The sequence below is a fragment of the Anas acuta genome, chromosome 29 (assembly GCF_963932015.1).
Source record: "Anas acuta chromosome 29, bAnaAcu1.1, whole genome shotgun sequence".
In the NCBI taxonomy this organism is placed as follows: domain Eukaryota; kingdom Metazoa; phylum Chordata; class Aves; order Anseriformes; family Anatidae; genus Anas; species Anas acuta.
In genome coordinates this window covers 1,413,660-1,437,477 of record NC_089007.1, presented here as the reverse complement: position 1 = coordinate 1,437,477, position 23,818 = coordinate 1,413,660, and the positions used below count along the sequence as shown (strand labels likewise).

Here is a 23,818-nt window from a genome sequence, read left to right as displayed (position 1 = left end):
GCCCCGTACCTGCTCCAGGAGGGCGGCGCTGGGGCTCGGCTCCAGGCGCTCCAGCCGCACGTGCAGGCGCCCCGACTTCACCTCCTCCAGGGGCAGCCACTGGGGGGGGGGGGAGGGAGAAGCCGGGTGAGACCCCCCCTGTGTGCCCCCCCCCCCCAGGTGCCCCCCCCACCTCCCTCTGTGCCCCCCCCCAGCCCCTCTCCTACCTCATCCACAAAGCGGCTGCTCAGCACCCGGCGCAGCGGCACCTTGCACCTGGGGAGGGCGGGGGGGGGAGGAATGGGGGGGCGTGAGGGGGGGTCCCACCGCTGATAACCCCCCCCCCAGCCCCCCCCCGAGCCCCCCAGCCCCCCCCCCCAGCACCCACCTGCCCAGGAAATCATCCTTATCAATGTCCTTATCAAAGAGGTCGAACTCCACGTCCTGCCCCGGGACGTTGTCCACCACCACCTGGGGACGGGGAGGGGGTCACCGAGGGGCCCCCCCACCCCACAGCACAGCCACGCTCTGGGGGGGGGTCACAGCCCTCCCGCCCCCCCCCCCAAACCTCGTAGATCTCGTTCCAGCGGGGGTTGAGCTCCTCCTTCACCACGCGGCTGCGGAACGCCCGCCCGGCCACGCGCACCTTGGCGTAGGGGTCGGAGCGGCCCCGAACCATCCCCCCCAAAAAATTGTCCTTGGCCACCAGGTCCTCGGCCTCCAGCAGGTGGATCCGCAGCACGGCCTGGGGGGGGGACACAGGGACGGGGGGGGACACAGACACGGGGGGGGGGGGGGACACGGACATGGGGACATGGACACGGGGAGGGGGACACGGTGTTTTGGGGTACCGGGCACAAGGGGGGTCCTGCCCCGCACACCGTGCCCCCATTCCCCCAACCCTACCCCCCCCCCCCTCCAGGACCCCCCCCCAGCCCCTCAGCTCCATCCTGCCCCCCCCCCAGCCCCCCCCATTCCCACCTCGGTGCCAAACTGGGGGTCCGGACTGGCCTTACTGGGCCGCCGTGCGCTCTCGGTGCCGGCACCGGCACCCACGGGGAGCTCCAAGGTACCCGGGGGGGCACCGCCTTCGGGGGCGTCCAGATAAAGAACCTGTGGGCGTACGGGGGGGGGGTCAGCGGGGTGAGGAGGGCCCCCCCTTCCCCCAGCCCCCCCCCCACCCCCCGAGCCCCTCACCCTGAGGACCAGCTTCATGTAGAGGCGGCTGCAGGGCCCCGAGTGCTGCAGGGGGAACGGCTGCGCCAGGGTCAGCTCCGGAGCCTGCAGCAGGCGAGAGAGGGGCACGGACACGGAGCCCAGGGAGCCCTGCCGGGGGTCGTCCTTCACCTGGGGGGGGGCACGGGGGGGGCACGGGGAAACAGGGGAGAAAAGGGGGTGAGAGGGAGAAAAAGGGGAGGAGGGGGAAAAGGGGGGAACAGGGAGAAAAAGGGGGTGGGGTGGGGTAGGGGGTGGGGGGAGAGGGGGGGAGAGGGGGAAGGATGTGGGGGGGGCACGGGGGGGTAAGGTGGGATTTGGGGGAAGGATTTTGGGGAGCATTGGGGGGGGCACGGGGGGTTAAGGTGGGATTTGGGGGGAATTATTTTGGGGAGCATTGGGGGATAGGGATAGGATTTGGGGGGGGTATGGGGTGTAGGGGAAGGATTTTTGGGGAGTGGGAGGATTTTGGGGGGAGGGTGGGGGGGTGAGGACAGGATTTTGGGGGGGGCACGGGGATGGGGGCAGGATTTTGGGGGGGCACACGGGGAATAGGGGCAGGATTTGGGGGGAGTGGGGGAGGAATGGGGCAGGATTTTTTGGGGGGGCACAGGAGGAATGGGGGCAGGATTTTGGGGGCAGGATTTTGGGGGGAGCATGGGAGGGAGCGGAGACAGGATTTTGGGGAGGGGCACACGGGGAATAGGGACAGGATTTGGGGGCAGTGTGGGGGGAATGGAGACAGGATTTTGGGGGGGGGCACGGGGATGGGGGCAGGATTTGGGGGGAGTGGGGGAGGAATGGGGCAGGATTTTTTGGGGGGGGCACAGGAGGAATGGGGGCAGGATTTTGGGGGAAGGATTTTGGGGGGAGCATGGGAAGGAATAGAGAGGATTTTGGGGGGGGCACACAGGAGGAATGGGGGCAGGATTTGGGGGAAGCACGGGGGGAATGGGGGCAGGATTTGGGGGAAGCACGGGGGGAATGGGGGCAGATTTTTTTTTTTGGGGGGGGGGGGGGGCTGGGATCCACCTGGATGTCCACGTCCTGGTTGGCGGGGTCGTGCAGGAAGAAGCGGAAGGCGTCCTCCCAGACGGGGGAGCACGTGTTGTACACCACCTGGGGGGGGGGCGATGTGAGAGGACCCCCCCCAGCCCCCCCCCAGCCCCCCCCTCCCCTCCCTGGGGGCCGCATCGTGCCCCCCCCCCACCTTGCTCTCCCTCGTCACATCCTGCACCGACACCTGCACCACGGGGTTGGGCTCCTTGCCCGGCTTCTTCATCTAAATGGATTTTTTTTGGGGGGGGTGGGGGGGGTCAGGGGGCACCTCGTAGCCCCCCCCCTGACCCCCCCCCCCCCCCCCCAGAACCCCCCCACACTCACGGGCAGCTCCTGCGCCCGGTCCAGGTACACCACCAGGATGGCTGCTGAGGGGGGGTCGGGCTTGGCGGCGATCGTGCGGTTCCTCTGCAAAACCTGGGGGGGGGGGACAGCGGGAAGGGGGGGGGGGGCGTTAAGTGTGGCAGAGCCCCCCCCGGCCCCCCCACCCCCAGCCCCTCACCTCCGGCAGCTTGGAGGCGTCGGACAGCAGTGTCAGCCACTCCAGGCGCAGGTGGAGCCGGCCCTGGCCCCCCTCCTGCAGCGGGAACCACTGGGGGGGGGGCACAGCGGGGTCAGCACGGCTCCCCCCCTGTGCCCCCCCCCTCCCCAAATCCCACCCGCAGCCCCCTCCTCACCTCGTCCAGCACCCGCGCCTTCAGCACCTCCCCGAAATCCAGCTTCATCCTGGGGGGGGTGGCCGTGAGCTCAGGGTTTTTTGTTGTTGTTTTTTTTTTTTGGGGGGGGGGGGGTTGTTTTTTTTTTGGGGGGGGGGCTGAAGCCCCGGGGGTCCCCAGCCCCTCACCGGCCCAAGAGGTCGTCCTGGTCGGGGTCCTTGTCGAACAGCTCCACCTCCATCTCCTGCCCCGGCACCTCGTGCACGATGAACTGGGGGGGGGTTGAATTGAGGGGGGGGGGCACACGGGGGGGTCCTTAGTCCCGGGGGGGTCCCCTCGGGGTGCTCCCACCCCCCAAACCCACCGGGGTCCCCCCAAACCCCCCCACACACCGCAACCCCCTGGGGGTTAGGACAGAGGGATCCCCGCAGCCCCCCACCTTTTGTTGGGGGGGGGGGGGTCACACACCAACACGGCGGGGGGGGGGCACACGGGGGGGGGTCCTCACCTCGTAGACCTCGTCCCAGGTGGGGTTGAGCTCGTTGGGGACCACGCGGCTGGTGACGAGCTGGGTGCCCACGCGCAGCACGGCGTAGGGGTCCGACTTGCCCTCCACCAGCCCCCCCATGAAGCGATCCTTGCTCCGCAGCTCCCGGGCACCCAGGAGGTGCACGCGCACCACGCCCTGCAAGGGGGGGGTCAGATGGGGGCCAGGACCCCCCCCCTCACCCCCCTTGTCCCCCCCCCACAGCCCGTACCCGGGGCAGGGGGCAGCGGAGCTGCGCAGCCTCGTGCAGGTCGGGCACCAGCGGCACCAGCAGGCGGTTGGGCAGCACCAGGTAGGAGGCGATGGTGTCCATGATCATCGTGTCCGACACCGAGCTGGGGGGGGGGACAAGATTTGGGAGGGGGGGGCATAATTCAGCATGGTCCTGGGGGCTGGGAACCCCCCCCCGTAGCGCTGGGGCTCACCTGAGCCCCGGGATGTCCAGCAGGTTGGTCATCCCCGTCCAGTTGATGTCCAAAGTCTGGGGTTTTGGGGGGGGCAGAAGGGGTTTGGGGGGGTCAGAGGGGTTTGGGGGGGTCAGAGGGGTTGGGGGGGGGGCAGAGGGGTTGGGGGACCCCAGCCCCATCCTGCCTGGGGGGTCTGGGGGCTGTCGGTCCCCCCGGGGGGGGCACTCACCGGGCGCCGGATGAAGAACATGGTGAGGGCCCCCACGATGGGCACGTCCCCCAGGAGGGGCTCCAGGATGATCCGCAGCGTCCCGTGGAGCTGGGGGGGGGCAGCACTGAGATGCGGACCCCCCACCACCACCTCACAGCCCCCAAAACAGACCCCCCCCCTCACCTGCATGCCCTTCACCCCCGCCTTGCAGAAGAATTTCTTCACCTCCACGTCGATCTGGACGTCACCCACGTAGCTGGGGAGAGGGGACGTGGCGAGGGGGGGGGTGTAGCAGGACCCCCCCCATCCCACTGCCCCCCCCCCAAAACAACGAGGGGGAGCCCCAGCAGCTCCGGGGGGGGGGTCTCTGCCCGCTCACCTGATGTTGAGGTCCAGCAGGATCTGCCTCTTGTGGGTGCCAGGGTGCGCCCGGACCCCCAGCACCCGGAGGGGCTGCGGAGACAGCGGTGAGGGAGGGGGGGCAATGGGGGTGGGGGCTGATTTGAAGGGGGGGAGGTGACAAGGTGACAGGGGGACGGGGGGGGGACGGGGAGCCCCCTCCTACCTTCTCGCCCATGTCCACCTTGGTGAAGGTGAAGGTCTGCAGGTGGCTGTTGGAGGCGCGGATGGCCGGGGCGATGCTCTCCGTCAGCAGCTTCTCCATGTACTGCCCGAAAAACGGCCAGGCCTGGGCCAGGACCTGCGGGACGGACGGACGGAGGGACAGAGGGACGGACAGACGGACAGAGGGATGGACAGACAGAGGGACGGACGGACAGACGGACAGGGGGGATGAGCACCCAGCCATACGGCGGTCCCCATGGTTTTGTAGGGCCGTGCTCCTCACCTTGTTCAGCCATTCCGCCCTCTCCACGTCCGGGAAGCTCACCTGGTTGGGGGGGGACGGGGGGGATGGGGGGGCACCTTATGAGCCCCCCGGTGCCGCGGGGGGGGTCGGTAACCGCCAGCCCCGTGCCTCAGTTCCCCCCCCCCCCCCTCCCCAGGCTGTGCCCAACTCTTGGCAGCAGCCCGGCTCCTTCTGGGGGTCCTGGGGTGGGGGGCACCATGGGGGGGGTCCAAGCCCCCCCCAGCCTCCCCGGGGGGGGGATGTGGTCTCTGCGGTCGCCCCAGGCTGCAGGCAGGCAGGAAGCGGCCCCCCCCCCGAGCCCCGTGAGTCACGGCACGGCGGAAGCCGCGGGAGATAACGGATTGCGGGCACGGGCACCCCGGGGGGGGCACAGGGTGGGGCGGGGGGGGGGGAGGCAGCGGGGTCCTGGGGGGAGCGGAACCGGGGGGGGACCTCGGGGCCGGAGCGGGGGTGGTGCAATGCGGCGGGGGGCTCGGGGAGGGGGGGGGGGGGGACGGGACAGAGCCGCGCAGCGGGGGCTGGGCGGGGAAACGGGACCGGGAAGGGGAACGGGGACGGGACCGGGACCAGGAAGGGGACGGGGACGGGAAGGGGATGGGGAACGGGGACGGGACCGGGGGGGGAACGGGAAAGGGATGGGGATGAGGATGGAAACCGGGACCGGGACCGGGATGAGGAACGGGGACAGGAAGGGGATGGGAACGGGAAGGGGATGGGGACCGGGACCAGGAAGGGGATGAGGAACGGGGACGGAACCGGGACGGAACCGGGACCGTAACGGGAGCGGGAACGGGACCGGCCCCCCCGCCCCGGGCCGCAGCCGCCGCCCTCCCGCTGCAGGCGGCGTCTCCGGGCGGTCCCCGCGGGCGGTCCCCGCTTACCCAGGCCGGCAGCTCCCCGCGGGCCGCTCCCAGCCCGGCGGCGGCGGCTCTCACGGCCGCTTCCTCGTCGCTCTGCAGGCGGGCGGCCAGGCTCAGCCCCCGCTGCCGGGCTCTCCGCCGCCGCCTCCAGCCGGCGTACAGAGCCAGCGCCAGCAGCACCGCGCCCGCGCCCAGCCCCAGCAGCCCCGCGGCGTAGGCGGGCAGCGCCCACAGCAGCCGCCGGCCCAGCGCCGCCAGCGCCGCCGCGCCCAGCCCGGGGCCGGGAGCGGAGCCGGGACCGGGACCCGAACCCGCGCCCCGCGGCTCCATCGCGCCAACACTGGCCACGCCCTCCCGCTGGCCACGCCCCCGACCACTCGGTGACCACGCCCCCAACAGACCTCGCCTACTCCCCCCTCAGACCACGCCCCCCGCTCCCTATTGGCGCCCAGGACCGGAGTGCCGCGCGCTGATTGGCGCAGCGCGGAAGGGGCGGGGCTCTCGGGGCGCGCTGCTCCCCCCCCCTCCCCTCCTCTCCCCTCCCGGGACCCCGCCCGTGCCCCCCCCCCGGCCATAATTATTAAATTCCTGCCCATATCGCCATTTGCCCTTTTTTGGAGCGGCCGCGGGGCCACGGCTTCAGGGCCTGTGGGGAGGGGGCAGCCCCGGGCCCTGAGCCCCCCCCCAAGATCCTGAACCCCCCCCCAGGCCCTGAACCCCCTCCCCAAGGTCCTGAACCCTCCCCAAAAGGTCCTGCCCCCCCCTCCCCCAACAAAGTCCTGCCCCCCCCCTTTCGGTTCTTTGCCCCCCCCACTGACTCCCACGTTGGTGCAGAGCGCACGCAGGTCGCGTCCTTTAATAGCCGAAAACATTACACGGGCTGGGGGGGGGGGGGCACAACACCGGGACAGGGAGCGGCCGGTGCTGCCCCCCCCGACCCCCCCATGGCCGTGCCACAAGCCCCGGCACTGAGGCTCCCAGCCCCCGCAGCTGGGGGCTTAGTCCAGAGCAAGGCTCCCCCCTCGCGGCTGTCCCTCTGTCCTGGGGGGGGGTCAGCGGAGGGGCTGGGGTCACCACGAGGCCCACACACGCCGCGCCCCCCCCCCCATTAACCCCCATTTCCCTGAATTCGCCGTCACGCCAAAGCCCACGCGCGGCTGCTCGGGGTTAACGGTGGCCACAGCCACCCACCGGGGGAGGCGCCCCATTTCCTGCGCCCCCCACCCCCCCGAAGCCTGGAGGCCCCACAGTTTCTCCATCCCACGCTGGGGCTCGGCTCCCGCTCGCCTCCTGTCCTCGCCCCCCCCCCCGAGGCGGGCGGCGCTGCGGGGGGGTCAGTGCGGCATGGCCGTTATCCGCATGCTCTGCGAGGCGATGGGGTACGTCACCATGGGGGTGGTGGCGTGGCTCATGGTGATCCCCCCCAGCGGCTGCGCCATCGACACGGCCACCGGAGCCACCGAAACGGCCACCGGGGCCATGGAGACCGGGGGGGCCATGCCCTGGGCGATGGTCTGCGCCAGGGCGGCCGAGAGCGGCGTGATTTCGGGGTTCATGGGGGGGGCGGCGTTGGCCGGGGGCGCCGCCTGGGCGCCGGCGGGGGCGACCAAATCCTGTTGGGAAACGGGCCGGGGCTGCAGGGCCTGGCTGCTGAGCGTGGTGTGCGTCTGCGCGATGCTGTGGTTGTAGTTGGTGACGGTGCCCACGGTGGGGGCCAGAGTCTGCTCGGTGGCCGTGGCGGTGGAGCTGAGCGTCATCACCTTGGCCTGGTTGCGGAACTGCGCGTTCTGCTCCAGCAGCACCTCGTTGGTGGCCAGCAGGTTGTTCACCTGCTTCTTCAGGTCCTCCACCCGCTTGCGCAGCATGATGTTCTCCTCCTCCAGCAGCCGGTACTCCACCGTCCGCGGGCTGGTGAAGCTGTACTCGTAGGTGTCGAAGTGCAGCCCGTCCACCCGCCGCCGCTTCAGCACGGGCTCGTGGTCGTCGTAGCGGTCGGGGTCGTAGATGGCGTCGTAGCGGCGCACGGCGGTGCCCAGGCCCTGCTCGCGGGCGGCCATCCCCCGCGCCTCGTACTCGTAGTCCCGCTGCAGGTGCTGGAACTTGCACTTGGCGCCCCGCTGGCAGTCGCCCTTCAAGAAGTCCCTGCAGATGGGCACCTCCTCCTTGCTGTTGGGCAGGTCGGCGGGGGAGAGGCCGAGGCCGGCGGCCACCTTCTGCCGCAGGCGCGGGGGCAGCTCCCCGGTCTTCTTGTAGCAGTCCTCGTCCTCCTTGGTGCCGTGGATGAAGCGGCAGTTGAGGCGCACGCACTCCTTGTTCTGGAAGTCGTGGCAGAAGATGAACTCGTTCTTGCGCACGCCCAGGTTGGTCACCTCGCTGATGTCGGGGTGCCGGAAGCGGCAGCGTTTGCCCCGCTTGCAGACGTTGCGCAGGAAGTCGCGGCAGATGTCGTCCGCGTTGGCGCCCACCTCATCGCCGCCGCCGCCGCCGTTGTTGTAGCCGTCCCGGTCGGGCATCTTCACCGCCGCCGCCGCTGCGGGGGCCGCCGGCCTCGGGGCACTGCAGGAAGGAGGAAGGGAAGGAGGGGGGCGGGCAGGGTGAGCACAGGGCAGCGGCACCGGGGGACACCGGGAGGCCCCCACCCCCCGGCAGCCCCGGGCACCGCGGGCAGGGCACGGCGCGGCCCGACCCGGTGCGGCCCCGGGAGGCTCCGGGAGTCACCGGTAGAGCCCGGGCTGCCCCGCGCGGCCGCCGCCCGGTGCCGGTGCCCTCATGAGGGCGGCCTACACGGGACCCAGGAGCCGCCGGGGCACCGGGGCCGCCGTCCCGTGACGCCCCGCAGGGCCCGGGCCCGGTCGCACCGGGAGGGGCGGTGGGGGCGCGGTTCCCCCCCCCGGGTCGCCATGGCAACCGCCCGCAGGCCCGGGGCAGGCCCGGAGCGGGGCCTGGCGGGGCCCGGTTCGCAGCGGAGCGGCCGCGGCCGCCTCGAGGCCCCGGGGGGCGGCGCGGGGGCGGCCCCCGGTGTGGGAGCGGCCCCGCCCGGTGCGGCGCGGCCCGGCCCGGCCCCGCACTCACCCGCTCGCGGCCTCCTCGCGGGTCCTCCAGCGCCAACAATGAGCGGCCCCTTCCGGCTGCCGCTCTGCGCCGGGCCGGAAGTGCTCTATGGTGCTTCCGGGGCGACCCGGAACAAGCCTCGGGGCATTTCCCGGCGTGCCGCGCGGGGCTCCCGCTCCTCTTCCCGCTCCGTGACGTCACAGCCGCGCGCCGCCGGCTCGGTGCCGCCCCCCCCGGTCCCTGCTCCGCCGCCCCCCGGCCCCGAACCCACCCCCGGCCCCGGCACGGAGCGCTCCGGGCCCCGCCCTCCGCTTCCCCCCGGCTCCTCCACGTGGCCCCAGCACCCGGGATCCGGTGCCCGGTCCCTGCCCCCGGTGTCCCCCGGTCCCTACCGGCGCCCCCCCTCCCCTCCTCCAGCCGCCCGCAGCAGCAGCAGCCCGCGTCCAACGAACACATCCAAGCTTTATTGGCGGCCCCGGGGCCGTTACACAGCGCAGCCCCGGTCCCCACGCGGCCCCGCCGCCAGCTCCCCGTGCTGCTCCCCCGCGGCTCCTCCGCTCCGGGGCTCCGGGGCCGGGCGCGGCGCCTACTTGGACCTCTGCCGCATCTTCCTCCTCTTGCGCTTCAGCCTAGGGGACAAGACGCGGAGCGGCGCTCGCACACCGGGCACGGGGCCGGTGCCGCCGTCGGGGATCCCCCCCCCCCCCCCCCCTCCCCGGGCCTCGGCCCCACGGAAGGGGCAGCGCCAGGCCCGGGGATCCCGCGGGGAGCCCCCCCACCGGGAGCCCCCCCCGACCTACCTGCGCATTCGCTTCTTGCGCCACTGCGGAGAGAGGGAGAGCAGCCGGTGAGTGAGCGCGGCCGGGACCCGGCACCCCGGGATTCCCCTGCACGGCCCCGCGGAGCCCCCGGACCCCTCCGACCCCCCCCAGCCCCGAGCAGCCCCCGGGCCCTGCACCTGCTCCTGCTGCAAGAGGGCACCGGAACACCCCCTACACACAGCCCTGGTTCCCCGGGACCCTCCCCACCCCGACACCCCCCGAGCACCCAAAGACCCCCCCCGGCACCGCGGGACCCCCTCAGCGATCCCCCAGCACCACGGGGACCCCCCTCAGGGCCTGCCCGGCACCCAGGGACCCCCTCAGGGCCCGTCCCCTCCTGGCAGCCCCTCAGGACACCCCCAGCACCCAGCGACCCCCTCGGGGACCATCCTCCCCTGGCACCTCCCAGCACTGAGGGACCCCCCCCGAGGACCCCCGACCCAGAGACCCCCTCCTCCTCCGGCACCCCAGGCACCTGGACACCCACCCCCCTCAGGGACCCCCCAGCACCCAGAGGACCCCCCTCAGGGTCTGCCCAGCACCCAGGGACCCCCTCGGGCACCGTCCCCTCCTGGCACCCCTCAGCACTGAGGAACCCCCCCCGGGGACCCCCCACCCAGGGACCCCCCGGGACCCTCCAGCACCCAGGGTCCCCCCCGAGACCCCCCCTCAGGGACCCCCTTCTCTCCCGGTACCTGGGGGACCCCCCTCAGGACCCCCCCAGCACCCAGGCCACCCCCCGGCCCAGCCCCCCCAGTCCCTCAACACCCAGAGCCCCCCCAAGCCCCAGCACCCCCCCTAGGCCTCATCCAAGGCCGCATCACGCTCCGAGGCGCCATCGGCCGCCCCCCGCCTCTCACCTTGGCCCTCATGGCGGCGCGGGGCCGCCCCGCTCAGTCCCGGCGGGCGGCGGCGGCGTTAACGGCGGCTCCAACGGCGGATGGCGGCGGATGGAGGCGGGCGGCGGCGGCGGCCGACAAAATGGCGGCGGCCGAGAGAGGCCGCGATCCCCCGCCGGGGCCTATTTATAGGCGGGCGCCGAGTCCCCGCCCCCTGCGCGGGGCACGACGGGAGGCGCGGGCGCCCCGCGGGGCACGACGGGAGATGTAGTCCGCGCGCCGGCCGCCATTTTGCACGGCGGGAGAGAGCCACCGCCCCCCCCACACCCCTCAGGGGGTTATTGGGGAACAAAGGCGGCGCGGGGGGGGCTTCTCGGGAGATTTCCCACGTTTTAAATAATTGGGTGGGTTCTTGTCTTGTATCAAGAGGTTCAGCGTTATTTTTTTTAAGTAGAAAATTAAATAAACCTGCAGCCAGCCCCAGAGGCACACAGACCTGGGGTGGGGGCTGAGGTGAAAGGTTGGGCCCGCCGCCCCCCCACAGCAGGCGAGGGAGAGGAAATTGCTTAAAAACCCCAAAAGAAACCCTAAAACATTCCTGCTGGGGAACGAGGTTGGGGTTCCTCACCCCCCCGCCCCCCCCAACCTGCCCCCGGGCCCCCAGGGAGCTGAAGGGGGGAGAAGAGGAGCAGAGAGGTGGAAAAATCAGGAAAAAAAAAGTTATCGCATCGTTTATTCTTTTATTGGCTTTGGTTGTATCTGCACGTGTGGCGCTGAGGCAGGCCCCAGCTGGCGGCGGGAAGAGCAGTGTCTGTGGAGGAACAGCCACCGGCCAGGGCTGGGGAATTTTCCCCAAATCACCTCCAGGAGAGGGAGCAGAGACCCGATGCGCAGGTATCGGTACAGAAAAACACCTCACACGTTCAAATTCATGAAATTCAATCAGCTTTTTTTTTTTTTTTTTCTTTTTAAAAAAAGAACAGAAGACCCACTAGAAAAGAGCGGTACCCCCGGCTGGACTCTAGCCCGAGTCTGCTGCAGCGTTTCCCTCGCCTCCTGCCCCCACGAGCGCGTGCAGGCAGGACGTCCTTCCAGGAGCCAACACACATAGAAGAGTGGAACGCACTCACGGGCCATGGAAACCAGCCACGAGGAAGAAGAAAACACCCCAGGGCATCAGGGAACTTAAACAAAGTGGAGAGCAGCAGGCACGGCCCCGGAGCCACCAGCTCGCCTGCCTCCTGCCCCTCCGCAGAGCCGTCAGGTGGGGAATGCCGATTTGCTTCCTTTCAGGTTGGGCAGTCAATTTAAAAACAAGCTCACCACAGTGGTGTATTAAAAAATAGAGCGTTTATACGTAAACCAAGGCAGAGACAGAGCGCGGTAGACAGGACAGCCTACAGTCTCACAGGGGACACAAAATTTGGTGGGTTTCCAATGAGAAACGTACAATCTAGAGGCTAAAAGAAAGTGAGAAATCCTCTGCCCCAAGGTAACAGACAGAAATGCCTACGCGGCTGGGGAGGAGCTGAGATAGCGCTGCGAGGCAGGTCACCTTACACCGTACGCGCGTACCATATCACTAAACACAGGTCACTTTTTCTCGGGCGTAATCTGTTTGTTTTTTTTTTTTTTTCCTCCAATAAAATCTGTAAAGGGAGAAATTAAAAAAAGGGAGAAGGCAGAAGGAGAAAGCAAGCAGCTCTCTGCACTCCCTCTCCCTGGGAACGGCTTAGTTGTTCACCTCTTTAAGTATGAGTAGTATAAAAGGTTAGAAAGAGTGGATATAGACTAGCTTTTACTCCTCATTTTGTTTTCCTGCTTTATTTTTAAGTAGTCTGAAGTGGCTGAGAGAATCCTCCCTCATTGGCAAAGTCAATAGGAGCTGGTTGTTGTCAGTGGGAAGTCCAGACTGTTTGTCGTTTGGTCGTAAGAGACAAACAGTGCTAGATTTTCTTTTTTTCTTTTTTTTTTTTTTTGGGGGGGGGAAAAGGGGCGAGTGTGTGTGAAGTGGGTGCTACATGGAGGGAGCGGGAGCCCCTCAGTCGCCAGCCTCGTTCTCCTCCGCCGTCTCTCCCGTGGTGGCATTCTCTGCGTTCTTGGAGGCCTGCGGAAACAAACCCAGGGCAGCTGTCAGGACGGGGACATGTTTGGGGACACCGGTGAGGGGCAGAGCGACCACAAAGCTGTGAGGGCGCCCACCCGAGGAGCCTCACTGGGAGGAAAAGAGGGTGTGGGTGCCTCGAGGGTGCCTCTTCCTGCAGCAGGGGAACACCAGCCTCTGCTCTCTCAGCGCTGCACTGAGGTGAGCCCGAAACACAACCACAAGGGAACTTGGTGAAGTTTGGGTGCTGCTGATTGGGTGCCAGCAATCCCACAAAACGTGACCGAATTACCTTCTTTTTCTTCTTTTTCTGGGTCTTCCGGCTTGCAGAACTTTGTAGAAGGGCCTGGAGACAGGAAGGAAACGTAAGAAACTAGAAAGCCCAACTATTTTTTTTTTCTTTGACAGGAGATAAAGGGCTTTAAATGCCTTTACAGCAGGAGGAGCGCTGCCAGCCCCCGAAGGAATGGTGGTAAGTCCTAACGGGCATAGCAGCAGCGGGGAATGCCACGGCCCCGCGCTCCCCTGAGGCACGAGGCCTTGGAGGCAGCTGTCGGGGCTGCTCAGCAGCTCCTAGGAAAGGGCTGGCACCGCTGCCACGAGCTGAAGCTTGCGTTTGATACAGGAAATAAGAGCCCAGCCTGGGCTAAAACACATTTCTGCTCGTGCTGCAGGGCTGCAACGAGCCACTGATTTGCACCACGACTTACTGCTGCCCTCGGACGTGCCGGCAGCCTGGCTGCAGGGGCTGAGCTTTTCCTTTTTTAAGCTCCTGCTCACCCCCTCTCCATCCAGTCTCCTGGACTTCCCACCTTCATCCCGAGGGGCAGAAACACAGGGCAACCCACGAGTTTAAAAGAAAACTTAAGTTTTTTTTTAAACTAACCTTCAGTTCTCCATCTTGCACCTCAAACTCCGACTTGTAGAGCTCAGGCTCGAAGGGGCCACTTGTTATCCTCATGGGGCCGTTGGGCATTAAAAGCACTGTGAATTTGAACTGTGCAACAAACTCTCCTGCAAAGCAGAAACGGGCATCACTACCAGCCCCCAGGCACCTGATGGTGCTGTTTCAGTTCCTGTCCCATTTTCCATTCCCAAACCATAACGGCTACAAAACCACCCTGCGGGGGCTCCTCAGACCAACCCCGACCAGGGCAAAACCTCAGCAGCACCCCACGGCCCCTCCAGCTCCCTACACGAACTGGAGGGCTTCAGCTGGCAACCTCTCCTCCTGCCCAGGAAATCACTCCATGAAAAACTTCATCTCCTCGCTGGAACGATTCCAAACCAAGGCCCAGAAGCCAGCGGGGAGTGAGTTTTTTCTGGGAGGACGGATGCCAGGGCCCTTAAAGTGCACCCCTGGCATTTGTGCCACCACATGGCCAGCCCCGGTGTCACCGGCCTCGGGAAATGACCCCCAGCTGTCGGCTCCGGGCACCCCCAGCCGGCCCCCAGCCCTCCCACCGGCAGCACTCACCTTCCTTTTCGTAGAGGACATTGAAAGGCTGGAGCAGCTCGTGTTTGGCGCATTCCACCACCCCCATCCTGGCCTTCTTCTCATCCTCAAATGCCCTGCAGAGGAAAAGGAGCCACAGCTGAGCCAGATCCCACCCCCCAGGCTTCAGCATTGCCCCCGGGGTCAGGCTGGGGACTTCCTTCACTTGCGTCTCCCCTGGTGGTGCTGCGTGTGCTGCAGTGACAGAACAGTTGGTGAGAGCAGGCACCTGCTGGGTGAACTACTGCCCTCTGAGAGTGGAAAAGGATTTAAGGACAAAGAGAGCCTGTCAGGTGGACGTTGCTTCCTTATTTTGAGAGTAAATCATGTGCAAAAATTGCTTGGAGCTGCCTCCCCTCCTCACGCTGCACCCTGGCACTGCTTCCACTCCTCTTTATTTTAGCCACAACTCCGGGCTCCCCGCCTGCCACGCAGGGCACAGGAGATTCTCGATCCTCGGACTGAGCCTGGGATTCCTGCTTAAGCCCCTAACATCCTTCCTCCGCCCACTGCTTGGCTCAAGTACAGCAAACCCCAACGTAAAGCAGCAGAAGCTGCCCCCCCTGTGACAGACACCGAGAGCACGGGCTGTAAGAGCACACAGAATCCAACTCTGCACACGTGGGGAGGTCACGAATAAAAGCAAATACCTGAGAGTAAATGGCATAGTATCAAAGCGCCTCTCCACCTCGCTGAAAAAGGCACGGGAGGTTTTCATCTTCAAGCCATACTGCTTGGAGGGGTCCCTTTTGTAAATCGTAGTTCTCTGCCCAGCGTCCTTCGCCTGAAAATGCGAACAGAGCCGAGTGGGAAGGGGGCAGAGCAGCAGCTCCTCTGCCAGAGAACTGCCCCAGCCAGGACGCTGACGGTAAAAGTCTGCCCTGACTTTTTTTTTGATGGAAAAAGCTACATGCAAAGAGAAGCAGCGAGACCCCACACGGATCGGGCTGTGCTCAAATCCAGCCACGTGCACGGAGAACGCCGGGCAGGGAGCACCCGACTCACCTTTCCCTCTCCACTGCTGACAAGAACATCAACAGCATAAACTTCGTGGACCTCAAATTCTGCTTTTTCGTGGTCCTTCCTGGATGAAAAAAAGGTTTGGTGAGTCAAAAAGTGGCAAATAGAGAGGAGAACACCTCCCACACAGCCACAGCACCTCCGACAAGCCCACGCTGGGCTTAGCCAGCGAGGGTCTGCAAGCACGAGGCAGCGCCAGGGTGCTGCGAAGCGAACAGGTCCCCGACCAGAAGAGCAAAAGCTGGCACAGAAATCAAAGATTTCTGTCCCAGGTAGTAGAGCTGATCAGCAACAGGCTGGCAGGGAAAAACAACGGCAAGCCAGTGCTCTTCCTGCCCAGGACAAGGAGCTCCATCCCCAGAGAGGGGGAGGTGACCCCACATTCAGCACCAGCTCCTTGAGCTCGTGGTCACGTCCCACCAGGCCAAGAGCCCCCCGGTACATCCCTACACCCTTGTGAGCCAAGTGCTGGATTTAAAGCCCCTAAACTCTAAATATTCAGCCTGAGACCCAGCCCTGACTGCACCCCTGAGGGACAGAAGCTGCTGGAGCAGAAGGACGAATCCAGTTCGTCAGTCCAAAGCCACCCTGAGATGCTCCTGACAGCCCCCACCACGCGGTGGGCTCCTGGCAGCCCTGGCACGCTTCCTGCTGGACGAGCACCCACGGCCACCGCGAGCAAACGTCGGCTACTTCGCTGGCAGCCTCTAAGGCCACAGGCTGCGAGCTGCTGGGGACTCCTTCGAGAAACTGGATGGAAACCAAGAACGCTCGCAGGTGCCAGCGAGGAGCGTCGGGTCGGTGCCTTGCAGCCTTTCCTTCTCAGGACAAGCCCCAGGCCCAGAGACGCGCTGCATGTTCACGTAGAACAGAAGCCAGGGGGGTAACAACCCCCAGTCTGCCTCCCTGGGTCAGACTTCGAGCCAGGCTTCGTGCAGGGAGCGCTCTTCCTGCGGGTTAAACCCCGTCGCAGCGGCAGGCAGCCAGCACGTGCAAACACACCTGCTCCCCCCCCGCCTGACCCCACAGCCAAAAAGCGAGAAATGGGAGCCCCAGCCCGAGCCACGCCACTCCCAGGTACCGTGGAGCAGCAAGCCCCGAGGTGATGCTCACTTTTGCTGGTCTGTAGGGTTCTGGATGATTGTTTTCTCTCCATCGATCACGTGCTGCTTCAGCTGGTGCGACAGCATCCCTGCCGCGATAAGAGAACCCATTAACACCTCCGAGCTGCGCTGCAGCCTGGCGTTATCAACGCTCTGTGGTGCAGCAAATAGCCACACAAACCGCCTGGGGTGGTGAAACCTCCTCAGCTTCACCTGGTCAGGGGCTGTCCCCACACGTCAGTGGGTGCAGAGCTCCCCAAAACCCCCCGTGACCCCCGCAGGAGCTGGGGACCCCTCCTGGCACCGCTGCTCCTCGGTGAAGCCCCCAACTCAGCGGCCACTCGTAACGGGCTGGAGCTGAGCCCGTGAGCACACATTTTTAACACCCCTGGGTGTTTTTAAACACATCAAATGAATGGAGATGTTTGGGGCTGGCCGTACCACACTCAGGGCACATTTGGGGGCCCAACTCGCTCTCCCTTTCTGCTCATCCCAGGACATGTCTCGTCCAGGGAGGACGGCTCCATCGGTGAGAGGGGAGAGGAAAAGGAGAGCCCAGCCACCAGCAGCTCCGTTTGTTTTCATCAGCTGGGGCCTTCTGCTGCTGCCAGTGCCTAGATAATTACGGCACTTGACTGTTTCCAAAACAGTGGCTGCTTCAACTCCCTCGACAGCGTGAGCAGCCGCCTCCTCGCTGCGGCTCCTGCCACGGTTTTTCAGAGCAAGGAGCAGGGCACTGAGGGGACCCACAAAGCCATCCCACACAGGGAACGGGGCAGCGACCTTCCGAGGCCGGGCCAAGGCGAGCAGAGAGAAGGCACCAGCTTTCTGGCATTTCAGGAAATTTAACTAATAATGGGCCAATTTAATCGCGGCTGGAAACCGCTTGTTGGTGATGTCACTAACTAGCAGAAAAGCATCTGCACGTGCCAAGTGTCGAGCTCAGCTCTTGCCACCTTTCAAACAAGAGCCCAGCGTTCTCCTTTCATCAAGGAGCCACCCCAGCGCCTTCCCCCCGCTCGTTATCAATGCTGTGAAGAAAACATGAATCAGTTCAGAGCTGCAAGGGAGGAAATTACATACCCTGCGCTTCTATGAGCATCTTTTGCGTTACAAACGAGCTCTTTTGTGCATTTACTAAAGGGGATTGAGCTGCGAGTGGCCAAGTCTGAAGCTGAGGGCCAAGCGATTTGCCCAAGGTCAGCGGGAAGTCCCCGAGCCAGGACAGCACCTACCAGCCCGAGAAGCCCACGGCTGTTCCTAGATTAACGCATCTTTCACAACAGAGCAAAACCAAAAACAAAGGACAGAGGAAGGAAAAAAAAAATCCAATCGTTTTGAAGGTGGATACTTTTGAAGTTTTGAAATTGATTTTTAAGCAAAGGCTTCTGCGTTTGGAGGTGGCGTGTCTAGGACCTGCAGTCAGCGTGGGCTTCCCAGGATCCAAACGGGGCAGCTCGGGATCTCGGTCCGTGTGTAATTAATTACAACACCCCTACCCCTGCCTCGGCCACCCCCCAGGCCTCACCTTCGATCGGCGTGCAGTGAAACGAGTGGGCGATTTTGTTCCACGTGTCTGTCACTTGTGTATTCTGGATGAAGAACAGACGAAAACACACATTAAGGGAATAAAATCCAAGGCACGGGCACGACAGGTTTCTCACTTGACAGCGCTCTGTGATAAACCGAGCGGTGCCCTGACACCTCCGAAAACAGGAGAAGCGGCGCCAGGCTTCCATTTTTAACCCCATATCAACAAAAACAGCACGAACACGAGGTCAGCTCAGCCTCCTGCTTGCACCCGGTGCCTTTTCACAAGCCATCCCTTTAGGAGGTGACACCGGCAGCTACAAGAAACCCAGGCACGTCTGGAATAGCAACAGGGCGACAAGAGGAGAACGCCCACGGCCGCTGAGGCGTCTGAGCAGCACAGTGGGAGGTTTAAGGGAGCCCCGTTCAGGGGATCTGCTGCAGGCCCAGCTAAAACCTTTATTTTTACACCCAAAGAGGCCGTGTGGTGCAGGTGGTGCCCTGACCAGAGCTCCTCGCCCCGTCTGAGCTGTTCCCACAGCCCCCCCGTCACTCACCTGGTTTCCAGGCTTCACCAGGCGCAGAGCGGCCTCAGCACAGAGGTGAGCTGCCTTGATGACATCAGCTTTACGGCCTGACACGGGGTTTTCCTGCAAAAATGGGAAAATAAAGGCTCCTGGGGCTAAGTTCTTTTACCTGTTATTGGCAAAAACGCGCTGCTGACTGGTGGAGAGCCTCCATCTAACCAAACACCCCCCCGAGCAGAGCGGGGGATCTCAGAAGTGGGGGAGCTCCTGGCTTCCAGCTCTGTTGTCCTTCCCCTGCTCAAAAAGCAGGTGAGCAGCAGCCACAACCACGCTGGCTCTCCCCTATTTCATGCTGAATTTCTCCATTATTTCTTGTTGCATTTCAACAAGAACACCCTCGTACAAGCTCATCGCTGTCAAAGACTGAACAAGTCTTTTGTGTAGCCAGGGACATGGACTGGAAAGGCTTCCAATGCATCTCTGGAAATTTTTCTGTCCTCTCCACAGGAGAAAAACCACTCCGAAGACCCACACCGCTGTTCTCCTCCCCAGACTCCAGCTAAAAGCCGGCTCCAAGCCTACGTGACGGCTCCACGCACGTGACTCCCACAGCCGGCTGCAGGAGCGTGGCTTGGCCTCACCTCCAGAACACCCAACCAAAGGCCTGGGCCAAAAACCACCCGTGCCAGCAGGTGCCTTCAGCCCCAGGTGAGAAAATCTGCCCCAGGTGTGCCCAGGCACGCTCGGACAGGAAAAGCAGGCAGCAGGGACGGGTGTTTGGGGCCGGGGAACACGTCCCCCCCGTGCTCGGGTTTGCGAAGGCGACGGCAGCAGCGCGGCCACCAGAGGGGGCAGGGAAACCTGCCCAGCGCACGGCAGCACCTCCATTTGCAGGGCAGACACTCCGAGCACCTCGCTGCAGCGCCGCCCACGTTTGGTCTGTCCCCAACTCTTTGTCACCCTGCTGAGGCCGCGCGCCTGCCCTCGCCTTCCAGGGGACCGAGGGGTTTAACAAAACGCTCTGTTTTCACACCAGATCCTTTGGGAACCCAAGCAGCCGCCTCCCCGAGGCTCTGCTGTAGAACCAGGTGCCCCCAACGTCTGCTGTTTGCTCTCCCCTTTAGGCTGCACACCAGGCAGCAGCCGCAGGAGTGACAGCACCGCGCCACAAACCCACCTTGGAGGCGTCTATGACAAAACTGTGTGCTACATTCGCTATGAAGCCATCCACGTGGACTCCCAAGTCGCTGCAACACAAAGAGAGTTAATTACAGGTGGGGCCTAATGGCTGGGGAAACTTGTGTGACTCCTCCAAGTATTCCCCGACGCAGGCATGTTTCAAAAGCTTGGCTAGCTATTAGATTCTGCAATTAGTCACGTCGGGGAAGTACTTAACGCACCGAGCAGGATTAAAAAGCAAAGCCCTGATGCCAGCAGTCAACTCACGAGACACCTGAGCGAGACGCTTACATTTTGACCAAGTCTCCGTCTTTGAGGATGTAGTCTTGGTCGCTCTTCAAGGGGGAGAAGTGACAGACGCAGTTATTTACTGATATACTCGTCGGGAAGGCAATACCTGTGAAGAGAAAACACAGAAACACCCCGTGAAGTCCTGCGGCCTCATGCAGCGCAGGCAGTGTGAACATCACTTAGGTTTTAGGGGTTTTTAAAGCTGTGTAAAATGCCCCGCTGCATCCTCCTCCGGCCCCAAAGCAGCAGGACTGCAGCGCGTGGCGTGCTCCTGCGCCAGCTCTTCCTTTTAAACAGACACCCGCCGAATAAAACGGATCCCCAGCAGTAAGACACTTGCAGAAGGGACCCCAAACCTCCAGAGCACAAGGCAGGGAGCTGGGTGGCGTTCAGGTGGCACCACGTCACCGTTCCCAGGGCAGCGCTGCCCCCAGTGCCCCTCATTTTGGGGAGTGAGGAAACACGAAGCTCCAGCTCACTGGTGATGGTGTGAGCAGGGCTGAGAGGGGCTCTCTGGGAGCAGCAGGCCAGTTCTGACAACGAGCAGCCCTTCCTGCCCCGCTGCCCCCTCGTAGCGGGCACCCACCGGGCCCAAAACAACGCACCCGCGTTGGAGCAGGCCTCACCTTTTTTCATTTCTTTCTCCTTCTTGAAAATCTTGCCGGTCTCCTCCATGATCATGGCGTCTCCCTTCTCACACAAGCACAGAACCGATGCCCCCGAGCTGGCCGCTTCCACCACGGCACGCAGGACCCCTGCGGAGAAACACAGACACGGAGCCCTCAGAGCGGTACCGGCGAGCGGCGTGGGGGCAAGAGACGGAGCCGTTTTTTGTGGGGAGCGCCATTCTCCACTCGGCTTTTCACCAGGAGGGCTGCGGACACACAGAAAACCCGTCTGAATGTTTATTTGGTGTTTTTGAGAGCTGCCTTTCCCCAGCCCTCTCCCTGAAGAGCGCGAGCAAACAGAGCTGGGTCGGGATTTGCACGGGTGAAGCGCCGCGGCCTCACGCACCGAGCCCGGCTGAAAGCAGCCGAGCAGGAACAGCGCTCTGCCACATTCCTTCCAGCCCAGTCAGAGCTCCAGAAACAGGTTTGGAAACGACTCGGGGAAGCGAGACGCGCAGCACATCAAAGGGGCAGGGGCCAGCGCTGCGGGCGCGTGGGACCGGAGGGCCGGGAGCTGGCGAAGCGGAGCCCATCCCGCGGGGCCCCGACGCTGCAGGACCGCGGCTCTGAGGCAGGGCGCGTGCTCTGCGCCCCGACACGGCGCCCGGCTGACGCGGGGGACGCCTCGCTGGGGCTCAGGGCGAGTTTTGCTCCCTGCTTTGCACGTCTTCGGGTGCCTCCGAGTCCCGGCAGCCTCTCGGCTCCAGCGTGCCCGGAGCTTTGCGGGGCGGCCCCGTGGGCTCCCCGCGGCCCCCAGCTGCTCCCCCTCTTCCTCCTCGTGAAGCCGGGGCGCTCCACCAGGACTCGAGGCTTACACTAACATTTATTTGCAGGTCCTGGTGTCCTCGCAGCCTCCCCGGGCACTTTTTTGCTCCGGGAAGCGCTTCCCCTCCGTGGGAGCTTCTGTCAGTGACGGCATGCGTGCGGCACAAGTGCCCGAGGAGGGGTTTACGGGGCCGGGCTCTTATCGGTTCCTTGACACCAAAACCCGAAGTTTTCCCCTGCATGATACCTTCCAGGTGCTTTCGGCCACCTCTCCACACGTCGCAAACCTTTTGGGAACGCTCCCAAGCACACTGCTCCCGCACAGGAGGCGTTTAGGGGAAGGCAGGACACAGGGAGGGGGAAAACGACAGCGTTAAGGCAAACACCGGGGGGAGAGGAGCAGAGAGCCGGGCTCCTCACAGCACCACGACAAAACGGGGCAGCAGCGAGCACGGAGCACCCCGAAACCGTGCTCCGTCCTTCCCCGGTGCCTCGTGTAGGGCCGCGAGCCCCTCGCAGCCCCGGGGGCACACCAAGAGCCCGGGGGTGCTGCCAGGCAGGGAACGTTTCTGCCCCGGTTCCCTCTGCCCTTCCCCAGCTCCGCTAAAACAAACACCGGGGCCAGCCGGGGGGGCCGCTCCACGTGCCAAACCGGTGGCCGGTGTTAAAGGCCGCGTGTGCCACGGCACCGGGGAGCGGCTCCGGTCCCACGGGGGGGGCTCTGCCCCCCGGTACCGACACTTGGGGCAGCAGAATGGGGCCAACGGGAGGGCTCCAAGCCCTGAGCCATGTCCCTAAAGCCGATCCCAGGGCACCCCGAGGAGCCCGGGGGGGGGCACGGTGCCCCCGGAGCCCCCCAGCACCGCCGGTCCCGGGGGCACGGGCAGCAGCTGGAAGCTCCCCGGGGGGGGCAGCGAGCAACGGGGGTGATGCAGCAAAAATAAACCTTTAAAACCGAGCTGGGGGGGGGGGGGACGGGGACCGGGATCGGGGGGCTGACCCCGGGGGGTCCCGGTCCGGGAGGGGGGGGGAGCAGCAGCAGGGCCCAGCCCGGTGCTGCCCAGCCCCGGGAGTGCGCCCGGCCCGGCCCCGCTGCCCCCCCCCCGCCGGTAAGAGGGGTCCGGGGCGGGTGAGGGGGGGTCGATCCCTTAACAAAAGACCGGAGGCACCGGGGGGAGCCCGGTTCAGGGGGGGTCCGCACGGCCGTGCCCCCCCCGCCCCTCCCGGGGGGAGCCCGCCGGGCCCTGCCCCCCCCCCCCCCGGTGCACGTGGGGCGCGGAGGCCACGTGCGGGCAGCGCCCGCCGAGCGCGGCCGGGCCGGGGGCACCGGGAACACCGGGAGCGGCCCCCCCGAACCCCCGCAGCCCCCCCACAACGGCCGGGGGGCTCCGTGCTCCCCCCTCACCCCCCCCCACCGGGGTCAGACGGGCCGGGGGGGGGGCACTAGGCCGCGCCGCCCGCCCCAGGCCCTCCCCCCCCGCTCCCCGCTCCCCTTCCCCGTCCCCCCCCCTCCCCTCCCGGTACCCCCGGTGCTGCCCCCTCCCCTCCCCCACTCCCCGTTTTTCCCCCCCCCCTTCCCGTTCCCCCCCCCCGCCGCCCGCGGCCCAGCACTCACGGTTGGCGATGTCCCCCCCCATCTTGTACTTGGTCACCACCAGGTCCTCGGCGATCGTCAGCTCGGCCGCCTCCTCCTCGCCCGACATGGTCGGAGCCGCCCCCGGCCTCCGCCGCCGCCCCCGGTCCCGGCCCCGTCCCCGTCCCCCCCCCGCCGCCGCCGAGACCCCGGGGAGCGCGAGCGCGAGCGCGCGAGCAGGGCAGGAGCGCGGGCTCCGCGCGAGGCACGCTGGGAAGCCGAGTCCCCGCCCCCCGGACTACAACTCCCGGCAACGCCCGCGGCGCGCACGGCTCCGGCCCGCAGCCGGCCGCGGGGACTCCAACTCCCAGGGGGCGCCGCGGTTCTCGCGACAGAGGAGAGGAGATGGGGAGGGAGCGGCGCGCGGGGGGTGATGGGAAATGTAGTTCGGAGCCGTGGAGGCGGGGGGGAGGCAGGGGCGGGGGCAGCGCGGGCGGGGGGCGCTGCCCGGGGGGGTCCCCGGGTGCCCCCTCCCCTGGCCCCGGTCCCAGCCCCATGGGGTCAGCCCCAGCCCCTGCCTTGACCCCGATCCCGGTCCCCCCCCCCCAACCCTTGCCCCAAGACCCCCCCCTTCAGCCCCAGCCCTTTCCCCACGACCCCCCCAACCCCTTCCCCACGCCCCCCCCCAGCCTTTACCCCAGGACCCCCCCAGCCCCAGGACCCCCCCAGCCCCTGCCCCACGCCCCCCCCAGCCCCATGGTTCTGCCCCATACCCCAGCCCCACGCCCCCCCCCCCCAGCCCCAGGACCCCCCCAGCCCCTGCCCCACGCCCCCCCCCCCAGCCTTTACCCCAGGACCCCCCCCCAGCCCCAAGACCCCCCCACCCCCATAGATCTGCCCCACGCCCCCCCCCCCCAGCCCCAGGACCCCCCCAGTCCCTGCCCCATACCCCAGCCCCTTCCCCACGCCCCCCCCCAGCCCCACGCCCCCCCCCAGCCCCAGGACCCCCCCAGCCCCACGCCCCCCCCCAGCCCCACACCCCAGCACGCC

General features: G+C 66.0%; 3 protein-coding genes and 1 long non-coding RNA gene across 4 annotated transcripts in view; 1 reads left to right on the top strand and 3 right to left on the bottom strand.

Moving 5' to 3' along the window:
- The window catches only part of ESYT1 (extended synaptotagmin 1), an 8,784-nt gene extending 2,619 nt beyond the window's left edge, over positions 1-6,165 (bottom strand). The window contains 21 exon segments of the mRNA XM_068663532.1: positions 10-99; positions 207-255; positions 368-450; positions 548-724; positions 961-1,092; positions 1,177-1,326; positions 2,227-2,313; positions 2,405-2,476; positions 2,578-2,670; positions 2,756-2,845; positions 2,931-2,979; positions 3,098-3,180; positions 3,418-3,594; positions 3,668-3,791; positions 3,882-3,937; positions 4,093-4,182; positions 4,258-4,330; positions 4,454-4,527; positions 4,640-4,774; positions 4,922-4,963; positions 5,824-6,165. Coding sequence (XP_068519633.1) covers positions 10-99; positions 207-255; positions 368-450; positions 548-724; positions 961-1,092; positions 1,177-1,326; positions 2,227-2,313; positions 2,405-2,476; positions 2,578-2,670; positions 2,756-2,845; positions 2,931-2,979; positions 3,098-3,180; positions 3,418-3,594; positions 3,668-3,791; positions 3,882-3,937; positions 4,093-4,182; positions 4,258-4,330; positions 4,454-4,527; positions 4,640-4,774; positions 4,922-4,963; positions 5,824-6,132 — 2,235 coding nt within the window. The 5' untranslated portion in view covers positions 6,133-6,165.
- A 466-nt stretch (positions 6,166-6,631) lies between these two features.
- On the bottom strand, positions 6,632-9,082 carry ZC3H10 (zinc finger CCCH-type containing 10). The gene is made up of 2 exons (XM_068663538.1): positions 8,875-9,082; positions 6,632-8,358 (listed from the first exon to the last, which is right to left on the bottom strand). The coding sequence occupies exon 2, from the start codon at positions 8,313-8,315 to the stop codon at positions 7,137-7,139; it is 1,179 nt and encodes a 392-aa protein (XP_068519639.1). The 5' UTR covers positions 8,316-8,358; positions 8,875-9,082; the 3' UTR covers positions 6,632-7,136.
- A 2,359-nt stretch (positions 9,083-11,441) lies between these two features.
- On the bottom strand, positions 11,442-23,003 carry PA2G4 (proliferation-associated 2G4). The gene is made up of 13 exons (XM_068663537.1): positions 22,811-23,003; positions 20,389-20,517; positions 19,763-19,868; positions 19,470-19,539; positions 18,323-18,415; positions 17,764-17,827; positions 16,246-16,324; positions 15,118-15,196; positions 14,763-14,896; positions 14,095-14,189; positions 13,504-13,631; positions 12,910-12,963; positions 11,442-12,620 (listed from the first exon to the last, which is right to left on the bottom strand). Exons 1-13 carry the CDS (start codon positions 22,896-22,898, stop codon positions 12,555-12,557), a joined length of 1,185 nt encoding a protein of 394 aa, XP_068519638.1. The 5' UTR covers positions 22,899-23,003; the 3' UTR covers positions 11,442-12,554.
- LOC137845983 (uncharacterized) lies at positions 12,954-21,586 on the top strand. Its single transcript, XR_011090351.1, has 4 exons — positions 12,954-13,089; positions 18,800-19,000; positions 19,417-20,854; positions 21,264-21,586. It is a non-coding gene; the product is annotated as an uncharacterized lncRNA (long non-coding RNA).
- Positions 23,004-23,818: the final 815 nt, after the last annotated feature.